The sequence below is a fragment of the Ranitomeya variabilis genome, chromosome 8 (assembly GCF_051348905.1).
Source record: "Ranitomeya variabilis isolate aRanVar5 chromosome 8, aRanVar5.hap1, whole genome shotgun sequence".
Taxonomy (NCBI): domain Eukaryota; kingdom Metazoa; phylum Chordata; class Amphibia; order Anura; family Dendrobatidae; genus Ranitomeya; species Ranitomeya variabilis.
The window spans coordinates 66,563,658-66,577,555 of NC_135239.1; the positions used below are offsets into that span (position 1 = coordinate 66,563,658).

Consider the following 13,898-nt stretch of genomic DNA (forward strand, 5'->3'; position numbering starts at 1 on the left):
CAGAGTGAGTCTGTCTGAGAGGAGTGAGGAGTGGAAAGCTGGGGCCGTGCAGACATGTGGTTCTGCAGCTCCTTGGAAGGAAAGAGAAAGACAGAACATTCTGTAAGAAAGTGTGAAGGAGGAAGGAGCACAGGAGAAGTAAGGAGCTGGAGGGGAGCTGCGACTGGGCTTCCTCCACGCTGAAGCGCAGAATACCGGAGGCCGGAATTCCGAGGTTGTGGGGATAACTGTATGCCCCACAGCAGAACTGGCAGGCAGGATATTTCAAGTCGCTTGTCAACTTTTAACACCGAAAGCACAGCAGCATATAGAGCACGGAGTCGCAACCAGAGACACCTGTAAAAAGGCTCAAGTTGCCTGCCATGCGGGTAGTGTCCTACTTAAAGGGACAGAGAGAGCGTGAGGACCTTGTGTGAAGCCTTAGGCAGCAAGGGACTAAAATTCAGCGCAGTAAGGATGGCTTCCAACCCCACCTGGCTAGGGGGATTCCGAATCGTCTCCAAGCTGGTCGGGCCTCACTATCACCTGTGATCCGTACTCTGGACTATGGCTGCATCATACCATTAAAAGATAAAGAGACTGCAACCTTGTGTCTCTTCATTCTTTTCTGCACTTTGCCATCTGTCATCGTTACCCACTACACCGGGAGCCCTGGGGACTAAGCTTCCCCTGTGGGAAGCCATACCATCATTTCTGCAGTACCATCATCCCCAGTGGACCCCTTTAAGCAGCGTCAGTTATCGCTGACTGAATACCACAGGTGGCGTCACGAACATTCTTTATTCCACAACTCCTTTAAAGACCTTCCCTTTAACTTGGACACCCAGGGCCACGGACCTGATCACTGCCAGCATGACCACCCCTTTAATTACCATGCTCCAACTACAGATGACATATATAACGAAACATAGCTTCCCTTGCTGATATTTGCCAAAGGGCCTGTACACACTATTCTGTGGGCACCATATGCTTGCCTTAGTCTCTCCACGACGATCCACAATATCAGTGTATGTCTATGGGGACACTCTAATAGATGCAATGTTTCTGCAGTTTCTATACCTTTCTCTGAATGCAATCTAAATTGAGGTACAGTGTTTATACTATAGTACATAAATTATTTAGAGAAGGCAGTCTGCACTATTTTTTCATGATAGGCTCCCATTAAGCCTATCACCTGAAAACATGCTATTAACTTGCAGATATGGGGTTAATCTGCAGGTTAATAGCATTCTGAACCTGCCTGGTGCCCGCACTTATAACCCCCCCAGCTGGGAGGAAATATCTGTATTCCTCCTGGAAGCATTCGGGTTTCAGTTACGGGAATGGCACCGGCACAAATTCAGTCACCGTTCTGTGAACAGACAACTTCAACTCTAGTGCCACCTATAGGAAGTAGCAATCCTATTATTATCGACCCTTTAACGAGTCTCATATGGCTTGATGAGGGGCAATATCCAAAAACACAGTGTCTACAGATTGAGATTCTGATTTGGCTTTTATCCTAAATCATATTTCAAGGCTCGTTAAAGGGTCGATACCGACTTTTAGGATTGCTACTTCCAATAGGTGACGCTAGAGTTCTAGTCTTCTGAAGAGATAATTTGCATATTTAATTCCCCAGTGGAGAATTAAGGCGTTTAAGTCTCCTTATAGTGGTGTGCCAGACCTGGCATGTCACTCTCCACAAGAAGAAACCTTATCCCATTTTGTGCCTGAATCTTTTCCTGTCATTTGTGCATTTGTCATTTGCTTAAAATAAAATTAATGCATGTAAAGTATATGGACCATGGTAAACTTGGTCCAAATAATTAATTTATTACAAAATTTGCTACTCTGATTGCACATCTTAATGTTATATGTTAAGCTGTATAACAATCATCCGCAAAATAACAAATTCACTTCAACTATAGGTTGAAAAACTGGACAAAAGACGTTTTGTTTATGGTTGTCTTAATTTGTTACAGGGGCTGCACGGTTACCTCCTGCTGCAAAAATGGAGGCCTACCTCAAGAACAGTGCAGAAAGCAAAAAAAAGCTGTGAGTTTCATGTTACTTAATTCTGTGAAAAAATAAATAGGAAACTTCTTAAGTCAATGATGAAGTAAAGAGTAAGTACTGTCAGTAATGCACCATGTAGATGCTAGTGAGTCCAACAATACATCTGCTTGAGTGTCAAACCGGGAATGGAGTTGGGTAGGTAGTATGGGTGGACATACCATTGGTGCAACCTGTGCCGTCGCACAGGGGCCCAAGACGTAAGGGGGCCTATTTCTACTTCCAAAGCATGTGGAATTATGCATTGTAAAGAGATACCGTATTGGACTGCAAAGGGCCCATATATTGTCCTTGCACAGGGCCCCTTTTCTGTCTGTGCCCACCAGAGGTAGGTAGGGAAGTGCTCCATAGATAGGAGAGGCAGTTGAACTGCCTTCTCTCTTACCCCTTTTCATTGCTCTTCACAGAAAATATTTGAATGATTCTTTTGACTCTTATGTTTTCTTAGAAAAGTTACCGTTTGTATGGAAAAAAAGGCACAGATTTTGTTCTCAGATTAGAATTTAGCAAGAAAACAGGAAAAATAGTAAAAAAAATATTTGGCACTGTATCATATCAATGTTTTCTTTCTAATGGAAAAATGTGCTGTAGGTTTATGTACTCAACGCTTTTATAAATAGCGGTAAGTTATGAGCTCCAGATATAAGATATGTTTCTACTAGAAAAGATTCTACTAAATACATTTGATACTATATTATCTGGGTGCACTGCCCCAATTCTAATATAAATGATGAAACAATAACCAAAATTGACACATGCATGGTCCTAGAGAGAGCACACATGGCACATGGGAGGTGGAAAACCATAGCAAAGATTTCCGTTTGGCCCAAGAAGTTATGAGGGAGGTGGAAAACCACGGAAAAGATTTTCCCTTTGGCCCAGGAAGTTATGACGGTTGTCCTCTGTTTTATTAAAAAGATACAGCAGCATAAATGACCACCTCTAATATGCCCTAAATTGCTTTCTTTTCATTTTTAAGTTAGGATAAATGTATGTATATTCCAGGCTTATTTAAAACTGTATCGGTTTATGTGATTTTTTAGAATAAGCTTTCTCATGTGAAAATGAGGAATAATACTATTTTTCGTCATTTTAAGACTGGTATAAGGAAGATTTTTTCCCCTGCAGGATCGATCTTCAATTTTCAGTTAGCCATAAAGGCAGAGGTCTCCCATAAATTTCACACAAAGAACAGTACATCTTGCATCCTAATATCTCTGTGGCATGAGAGATATTATACAAAAGCGCCGAGCAGTGTAGCTGTGAATCCAGAAATATAACAGTTGACAGACAGCTTGATCTCCTTTGATAGCCTAGATAACTTTAGCACATCTTCTATCAGCAAATTACTTATTTAAAAGTTTTGGTCGTACCCCTAAAAATTGCCCCAGAGTATATTTCTTCTAACTTGCTGTCTACTGCCAATTTCCAGATTAATTGCTCTATAGCAGCTGAAACACTGGGACAGATTTCAGTAAGTGGGAAGGATTTTTTTTCCTCTCTGCTCCTGCTCTCCTGTCTGACAAAATGAATACAAAGAAAATATAAAGCTACACTTTGAATGGTTTAGAATGGTACATAAAGAAAATTGGAACTGCATTACTGCCATAGAACATTGGTTAAGTGCTATATTACGTACATGTGAAATTTTGAAAAAATTGATAATGCAAAATTTGCTATAGGAAAATTTATGGTAAAAAGAAGGTACTTAGCACTTACATTGGCCAATGTATATGAGCCCAAACTGCAACATCAAGGTGTAATTTATAGTTGGGTCCCTGTCCTGATAAGACTTCTCTCCTGGACTAAAAAATCTGCAATATATGTGGCAGGAAGGAACCAGCTAGTTAAAACCACCTGAATCTGCTGGAATGAATGACTAAAGAAAGAAATATGCAAATTGCCTCTTCTGAGAAGAAGAGGACTTGAATTCTATAGCGTCACCTGTTGGAAGTAGCGATCCTACAAGTCACAATCAACCCTTTAACAAGTCGTGCAATATGACTTAGGATAAAAGCCAAATCAGTATCTCAATTCGCAGACACAGTGTTTCAGGCTGTTGGCCCGAAAAGAAAGAAAGAAAGGCAAGCTTTCAATTAGGGACAGCCAAACTACTTGCTGGGGAAAGGCATACTGGAAAGTGAAGGAATGGAAGTTTTAGCAACTATAGGCGTGACACAATACTTATGAAAATTAAACTCTAATCAAAAAGAGTGGATGGAAAATTACAGAACATGAAAATTAAGACAGTTCCCGAACTTATAAGACTGGTATATGTAATATAAGAAGTTTAACTTCTTTGAAGTGAGGACAATAAGACGGAGCTTTTCTACTGATTTGGGTTTTGTAGATCATCTTTAGACTCATTCTATTTTAGCTTTACTTTATAAGATATTAATAACTTGGTATTCTAGATATGGTCCCTCTGTATACCATGGAATCACAATCTCCCCCTCTTAGTGAAAATGCCTGGGGCAAGAGAAATATTTTGCTCCTTCAAACCAGTGAGCCATTAGCAGTTCTGGATCCCCTTTGACAAGTCCAGTATTATACACCTTACCCTTCAACCAATGTATTGTGATTTGAGGAAAAGACTGATGTAATTATAATTTGTGCTTGGACCACCCTTTTTTCTGCTTTTTGATGAAATCAGATGTAAAATTTTAAAATAAAAAGATATATATATTTATTACATTTTGTATTACCTTAGCCATATTTCTACCCTTTTCCTACCAATAACCCTATCCCTAACCCTAGTCCTAACCTTAAGGCTATACTTAAGCCAAGCCACCGGCCTTAACCCCATTTATCATACAAAAAAAAGTGTAAAAATTTAAAAGTATCTCTAAGTAAAGAATGAAGACAGAATTGAATAATGTGTATTGAATCATGTGCCCTACATTTAACTCAATGCTGGCTGCATTCATTAGCGGTTACCTCTGTGGCTAGTAATGTAGAGCACAGCAGGCAAGATATATTTGTCATAGACTGCTACGCCTTATACAGGCATTGGTCAAGAAGTCTGATCTTTATTTTTAAGGTTGCTACTAGGGTTGAGCGAAACGGATCTGACAAATTCAAAAATCGCCGACTTACGACAAAGTCTGGTTTCATGAAACCCGACCCGATCCCAGTGTGGGATCAGCCATGAGGTCGGCGATCTGCGGGCAAAAGTCGCGTTTCATATGACGCTTTCAGGGGGCACGCCGACCGCCATCTTACTTCTGCCGATCTTAGCATAGGGAGAGGTTGCTGCAGCTTCATCAGAAGCAGGGATATAGTTAGGGAGGGAAGATTAACCCCCAAACTGCTTGTGCTGTAGCGATTTCCACTGTCCAACACCACCTTTTTTTTGCAGGGACAGTGGAGGCTATATTGTTGTGCATCAGCTCTGTAGCTTGTTAGGCTGCCTTATAAGGCTCGCTGATAGCTGCATTGCTGTTTGCAGGCTGTTGTGCAAACCAACTGCTTTTTTAAAAGCAAAAATCCTGTTGCTCCTTTCTGCACAGTTAGGGTACGTTCACACACGACTTTTTTGCTGCTTTTTTTTGCTGCTTTTTTTTATGCTAATTTTCAGCTGCTTTTTACAGTACCAGTAAAGCCTATGAGATTTCAGAAATCTCATGCACACACGTTGGTTTTTTGTTTGATCAGTATTTTCTGCTTTGCTGCTTTTTTTGGACATAGGGCATGTCACTTCTTTCAGCGTTTTTGCTGCGTTTTTGCAGCGTTTTTTCACCCATTGACTTGAATGGGTGATGAAAAAAACGCTGCAAAAACGCTGAAAAAACGCATGTAGCATTATTTGCTGCGTTTTTTGTGCAGAAAATCATGGCCAGCAGGAAGGGATCTCACAGCCAAGAGCTTAGGGGTGTGGTTAGTGAGGTGTGAAGAGCCATTGTGAGCCATTGTGAGGTGTGAAGAGCCATTGTGAGGTGTCCTGATTGTGATCTATTGTGAGGGAGTTCCTGGTAGTAAGGTGTGAAGAGCCATTGTGAGGTGTGAAGAGCCATTGTGAGGTGTCCTAGCAGCTGAAAATTGGCATAAAAAAAGCAGCAAATATCTGCAGCAAAAATCTGCAGCAAAAAAGTCCTGTGTGAACGTACCCAAAAAACGCACCAAAAACGCACCAAAATAACGCACCTAAATTAGCATAAAAAAAAGCAGCAAAAAAAAACAGCAAAAAAGTCCTGTGTGAACGTACCCTTATCTTGTTTATTTGTCCACATTCTTGTGTGCAGCAGTCCTTTCTATTGCTGCCATACTTGTCCTGAGATCATTGTAGGGAGGTTGAAATTGTACTACAGTCCTTGTATTTTTTCATACTATATCTTCCAGCCACTTTCTGCCACGTAGATTGCGTTGTTATATACACTGGGCCAGAGTTTTGGTTCAGTCTCCCCCCCAAAAAAGTGAGATTCAAATTCTCACAAAGTGGATGTACTTCAGTCCTGTTAGTTTGTCGTATATTAGCCAGCCACTTTCTGCCACTTACATTGTGTTGTTTTATGCACAGGGCCTGAGTTTTGGTTCAGTCTCCCCCAAAAAAAGGGAGATTTAAATTCTCAACAAGTTTATATACACCTTCTACCTTATTTTACAGTACCATATAACGGTTGTTATTTTGGTTAGATTTTCCAAAAAATGAGGAAGTCTGGTGGAAGAGCCCGTGGGCGGTGGTTGCCAGCTGGTACTGATGGTGGTGGTGGTGCATCTAGTGGTAGTAGCAAAAGCATCTAAAATAGACACCTGGCCTGAATTGGCAGAATATGCATTGCAGGAGCTTGCTTGCCCTGCTGCTAGTGTGCTATCAGAAAGAGTCTTCAGTGCTGCTGGTTCAATACTGACCGAAAAAAGGACTCCTCTGGCTACCCAAAATGTTGATGATCTAACCTTCATTAAAATGCACCAATCATGGATTTCAAATTATTTGGCCCCACCTTCCCCTGCTGACACATAGCTTGCCTGCAAAATGTCTTGCTTTTGGCCTCCTCTTACTGACTTCTCCAATTCGTCCATTTGCAGCTGCTGAATGTCCACCATAGGCCATTTTTACATCTCCCTAAATGGGCTGACTCCCCCCACAGGGCCGTGGTCACCACTTGGCGCAAGCACCCGTGTGAGTGCCGTTTGCCTGGACAGGTGGGTGTGCCCACTCTTGGGCGACGGCACTGGCACAGGGTCCCTCATAGTACAATGAAGTGTCTCTGACGGTGGTGGTGCACAACCAACGTCAGACACACCTTCGTAATATGAGGGGCCCTGTGCCAGTACCGCCGCCCACGAGAGAGTGTTCCCCCCCAGCTCGAACAGTGCTCTACCACTTGCAATACTTACCTCTCCCTGCTCCACCAGTGTGTAGTCTGGGCTGTTAAATCCCTCAATGGCACTGCCAATACAAATTTGTTGAAATGATAGATGATAGTTAAAATATACAGGGGCCCCGGCCTCCATTTAGACCAGATAATACGTTGCGCCTCCTACCACTGTCTGCTACTCAGCAGAGGAGCCCACCCCTGTACCTAGCTATGCCACCTGTTTATTTATGAACAATTTTTGGGCAGACATTTAGCCCACTTTATTATTTGGGCCTACTAATTGTGTCTGCCACTCATTACAGTTTTCCTCCACTGAACAAAGCAATGCCCTCTGTTTAGTCCTGTTACCAATTTTGAACTGCATTTAGCCTACTTTATTCTTTGGGCCTATATCTGTGTTTCCTCCTCATCCTGCTCATTGCCCAGCCACTGCTAGATGAGTCTGCTGGTACTTTGACCCAGACCACTACATTCCCCTTGCACTCTGCACAGCCAGAATCTGACCCTGCTGAAAGTAAGGTTCCCCTTCCCTCCCGCATACTATACCACCTTACACGGGGACAAAGAGGAAGGTGCAGATGAAAGTGCAGGTTCCTTCATCAGGTGGGGGGGCATACTCGTTGGCGACGTCACTGGCACAGGGCCCCTCATAGTACGCAAAAGTGTCTCTGCCAGTGGGAGGCGCCACCCGCCATCAAACACACCGCCGTACTATGAGGGGCCCTGTGCCAGTGCCAACGAGTGGGCCCCCCTGCTTGCTCAGGATCACAACACTTGCAAAGTTTAAATACTTACCTCTTCCTGCTCCACCGCAGTGACGTATTCCGCGTTTCCTGGGCCCATGAAAATCTTGAGCCAGCCCTACCCCCCCCAACTTTAGCCAAATGACCCCCAGTTTTCAATGCCTAACTATCATTATAAAGTAAATTAAGATTGACAAGCTTAAGTAATAAGAATTGATGTTTTTGGCATTAAAATGGGCACTGTAGGTGTTTTCCTGGCCTCCACTCACTGCCGACTTTGATTCCCCATTGACTTGCATTGGGTTTCGTGTTTCAGTCGGCCCCCGACTTTTCGCAATAATCGGCCGATTTCACCCGACCCGACTTTTGACAAAGTCAGGTTTCGCGAAACCCGACTCGATCCGAAAAAAGTAAAAGTCGCTCAACTCTAGTTGCTACCTATGCAGAGCACAGCATCCAATGACACTCATTTTACCCATTGCGCTCTGCATAGTCAGTGCGGAGTGGCACTAAGGATTCCTTGTTTCTGACTACATAATTTTACATTTTGTTACAGTTTTCATTATCCAGTAAAGATCAATCATTTTCCTTTACAGATGCCTCCATGATTATCAAACCAATAACACACTTTTGTGTCATCAGAAAACTGGCAAATCTTACCTACCAAATCTTCTCCTATTTCATATACAAGGAATAGGGCCACAAAAATAATGAACTGTGTTCTGTTGATGCCACCATTGTTTCCTACCAATATAAATAACATCATTCTAATTATATTTCCACAGTTTTGGAGATGGTCGAAGAGAGACTTTACAAATGTTCTTTACAGAATGCATGGATGAAGTAGCTGAGGAGATTGGCGTTCGTCCCAACATTATTCGTCTGTTAATTACAGACCCCAAATTGGCTTTGAATGTTTTTTTCGGTCCATGCACGCCATACCAATATCGCCTAACTGGTCCTGGGAAATGGAGTGGTGCTAGGAACGCAATCATGACCCAACACAGTAGAACCATAAACCCAGCCAGGACACGCGTCGTTCAGAAATCTACGGACTCCTGGAGAATGATGAAACACTTTTTCATCCTGTGTGGACTGACTACAGCAGTTCTTATAGGATTCTATTTGTGTGAAATTTAAGCCACTGAAACCTCAAGGCTGGATTAAGTGTTAGTAGGAAAACCATTTACTGTTCTTATAAGAAGTTATTAATAATGTGATAAAAAGTAATGATCCTATTAAAATAAACAAAACAAAAGCATTCACTGGCATAAATGAAAAATACACTAATAAAAATCTACAACCTGATTATCCAAGGTATCCGTAGCTCTTTTTTACAAAATTGGTGCAAGAAATTGATCCCATGAACAGGTGGTATTACAAGAGCTTGGCAAATATTTCATTTTTCAGAGTGACCAGTGATGAGAACTGTTCAGAAGTATCAGATTGTTAATGTGTGCCTGGAAAAGGTAACCAAAGAAAGGTGCAACAAACTTTAAAATTGAGGCTTTCAATGGCTTGTGCCGTGTGCTGGGAGGATGTCAATCACTGTGTACAGGGCGAGTTTGCAGCTTTGACTGTGACTCTGCCATGCTGATGCAACACCCGGATGGTTAATATAAAGTTTAAAAATCAATTGCTGAAAAAGGACAGTTTTTATAAAAACATGATGATGTTTAGTATTAAATGACCTGCAGCAACAGAGTGACAGCTTCATAGGCAAAAAACTAGTTACACGTTCCCACCTATCGATGCTGGAATGTCAATCACTGTGACTCTGCCGTGCTGATGCAATGCCCTGATAACTTAAGGTAACTCATTAACATAAAGTAGGTTTATCAATTAACTGATGAAAAATGAGAAAAGGAACAGCTTTCATATAAATATGATTGCATTTAGTTTTTTTTAATTAACCAGCAGCAGCATTACACCAGCCTTATTAAGCAACAGGCTGATCACAAATTCCCTTTAAGCATCAATTTAAAGTTTGATGCTTCATAGTCCAGAACTCATTAATGAGACTTTATTAGCAAGCTGCCAAAAAAACCCACAAAAACAAAAATGAACTATTTCTATGCACGTGTAGCTCTTTCAAAGACAAGTCCAGCAATAGATTTACATGGCCAGTCCGTTCCTCCATTACTGAGAAATCAGCGTTTAATTTTATATGCAAATGAGATTAAATATCTGAAACCTCTGCCATTCCAGCTCTATTCCCTGCCTCTTCCTTATCTGTTTATACTTATAAGAGTTTATCCTACTGACAGATTCCCTTTTAAGACGTCTATATGGGCAGTGTCGGACTGAGGTGCCAAGGGCCCACCAGTAACATTGACTTTGGGGGCCCACTTTTCACCTTCAAACAAGTAATACACTACCCTTGTCACAAATTTACTTCTATCTCTATTAATAAACTGGGTCGTTTGGTTAATGAATGATGAGATGCTATTTTTTTCTGTACAGAGTGAATCAAGTGAATTATGCCAAGTACTGCCCATACAGTGAGGTTAGAGGCCCAGATCTGTACAGGGGCACCCACCGAGGGATTCCCCTGTTACCCTGTGGGCCAGTCCGAGCCTGTATATGGGTATTAGTCAGCCGTCTATATGGGCATTTTGTCATAGGAAGCTGTATAAAACGATACCCTGATATCTGCCATCTGATATGTTATTCCAGATAGATCCACATTTTTCTTATATGTATATGAGCTGGTCGGATCCATGGGTCAGACCCTGATCTGCATGAGAGTCTGCCTCCAGAGATTTATTATTAAATAAAAAGGGGGGTTACCAGTGTGAGACATGGAAGTAACACAGAACAATAGAACTGAACTTTGTCTTCTTACAAACATTTGTTGCAGCTCTGCTGTGTTGCAACAATATTGCAGCACTGGCTCTCTGTGAGATGGAAGCTGAAGCTGAGAGGAAGCTACAGATGTGTTAGATATAATCACACACAGCTCTGCAGTGAGATCAAAGAGCGGCCATTACACATCACACTGGTAACGCCCCCTTCTATTTAAAATGAGCTCTGGAGGCAGATTCTCATGCAAAACAGTGTCCAGCCATTAGCCCTAAACAGCTCATTTACATGTAAGAAAAATGTGGATTTCTCTGGAGTGAGACACCAGATGGAAGATATCAAGGTATTATTTTATTTAGCTTCCTATTACCTACATGCCCATATAGATGGCTTAGGAGGGTGGATCCTACTGACAGATTCCCTTAAATATGCTATTCTGTGGCTGTATTCTTGCTTCCCAATAGGAGGGGGGGTGTTTCTTTTGTTATTTGGCCATATGTTCTTACATTGCCTTCTGTCCCTTTTTTGTGTTTGATGGATTGTATATACTCTTTGCATATTGATACGGGGTAGACCTCACTTATTCTGTTGGGATGAATATAACACAAAATCATGGTTAAACATTAAATGTTCTGTTTACACTATTGTGTATTTTAATTGGTTTTAATTGTTTGCCTTTCTCTTTCAATTGATTGTTGTCTTGGGTTTCTGCTATATGAACTTTTTACTGTGTATACTGTGTACTGAGCAATCCATAATTATGGTGGTCTCTATTTCATAATTTAAGCTGAGAACGGTAATTTTCTCTCACTATCCAAATTTGCCACAAAATAGCCGATGCATTCACGGCTTCTGCTTTTATATTGGCTAAGATAGTCGCTCCTGATTGACTGTGCTATACTATTGGTTTTGCAAAAAATTAGGACGTCCATCCAAGGTCATGAAATCCTTTTCCGGCTGATGCAATCTTCTCAACCTGAAAAATTGCAGAGGCCATTTTAGGAGAATTGTTACAATTCAGTGAATTCCTAAGTGTTGAAATGAATTTAATTTGCATCTGGAGTTGCAAATAGCCCTGTGTAGCACCAAAGATAATTAACTGTGGGAAAAAAATTGCAAAAATAGGAAATAAGTGATTATTTTTAACATTTTGTTTCTGTTTTTTTACGACCTCAAAAAAAAACATTTTACATTGTGTTCCCCTTCCCGAAGAAATTATAATATATACACACACTTTTTTTTTTTTTTAAAGATCCGGGCTAGAAACAGCAACTTTGGACTTTGGACAGTTTTTCAGTGTCTTTTAAAAGATGTTTGGTGGGGTCTATATAGCAGAGCTGAATAAGTGTTCAAGGACGCAGCAGCATGTTCTTCCTTCCTACACCAAGTGATCACATGGTTGCTGGGTTCAGGAGAGGGAACATGGTTAGCGTTTCCTATTCTGTATATACAGCATTGTGTATAAAGTGATCAGGAAGAAAAAGTAATAAACTTTCTCTACCGTCTTTTTGGGTTATTTGGCTGTGTTTGACAGCCAGCTCGCTGCCCTCACGGATGTATAATCTTCAACATGCAGTTTACTCTGAAATGCCGTTTTACAATGTCAGAACAGAATAAAATGTGGACTCAAAGTCTCTGAGTGGTTCCAAAGTAGTTATAAAAAACTAAGTCAAATGAAAGTCCTTGATTTCTCCTCTAACCAATGACTAATATATATTAGTAAAACCACCACCCCTTGTCATTACAGGTAGAGGGAGATTTGTTATTCAGGCATTTGGAGAAGCTGGTGTCACATCTTCTTTATAACTTGCATGGTAATGTGGGAGACACAGGAAAAAAAGCTTCTGGTGGTGCAGGCTCTGTACAGTCACTGACTAGGGTGGCTGTGACCTGTAGTACTATCCAATCAGGCAGTATGGGTGTGTGCTGTCAGTTGGGGTAATCAGCTCCCTTTCCTTTCCAATTGGAACCATACCCAACAAAATCTCACTGCCGGAGCTGCAAGATATAGTTCTAAATATCAATAAAAACACTCCCACAGAAACAACACGGATCCCACACACAAAGTGTGCAGGTGTAAACAGATAGTTACCTTTACCCATGTATATATAAGAGGACAATGACGTATACTCCGGAGAATTGATACCAAGCAAAAAAAGGAGTTCTATACGGAATTTAAAATAATTATTTTATTACCATAACTTGTAAAAAAGACATACATAGTCCAACATTTTTTTATTATACAAAAATTGCAATCAAGGAAGAAAAGGAGACCCTAGTACAAAAAACATCCGAGTCACAGGCAATGGAAGTAAAAAATATCATGGTATGAGTATAAACATAAGTGAGCACCCATACTAGCACATGGAGATGTGGTCTAGGTAATTAATTTAACTGTACCGGTGTCCAAGTGGACATACATACCACATACATAAGAAGCGCCAGTTATGGTGCAGCTATAACACAAATGCATTACAAAATTCCTTACCCATGGTAAAAGTAGTTGTTGCCTGGGACTCCGAATACCCCCTAACGCGCGTTTCGCGTTGCTTTCTCAAAGAGGGAATAAGGTAGTTTAACATGAACATGGCGTTTTTATAATGGTGCCCATAAGCCGGCGTTGTAAGTGCGCAGGCGCACCACAGCCTAAACAGGAGGAAGTCCTCAATCCCCAGCATTCACTGGGAGCGCACGTCACGGGGAAATCCCCTACTGACGTCACAGACATGCGCTCTCAGATCACAGAAGCCGGAGATGCAGGAACTCCCTACCAAGCGTGGAGCGCGTGCGCACACCAGCAAGCGGGCTCAGAATGAATAGAAGACCTACTACAGCGGAACAAAATGACATCCGCGATGTGTAAGTGCAAGACCGCAATAATGAATAAAAAAATGCTGATAGAATATCAACCAAAGAAATTGATAATAAAATAGATGAAAGCAGCTTACGGTACGCACACATCGCAATTGCCATTATATAA

The 13,898-nt window shown here is 41.4% G+C and overlaps 1 protein-coding gene across 2 annotated transcripts in view; it reads left to right on the forward strand.

The window, feature by feature from the left end:
• The window catches only part of LOC143788308 (dimethylaniline monooxygenase [N-oxide-forming] 2-like), a 94,055-nt gene extending 84,629 nt beyond the window's left edge, over positions 1-9,426 (forward strand). For both annotated transcript variants that reach the window (XM_077277869.1, XM_077277871.1), the window contains 2 exons: positions 1,965-2,037; positions 8,902-9,426. In XM_077277869.1, coding sequence (XP_077133984.1) covers positions 1,965-2,037; positions 8,902-9,256 — 428 coding nt within the window. In that variant the 3' untranslated portion in view covers positions 9,257-9,426. The remainder of the gene's footprint in view (positions 1-1,964; positions 2,038-8,901) is intronic.
• The last annotated feature ends 4,472 nt before the right edge of the window (positions 9,427-13,898 follow it).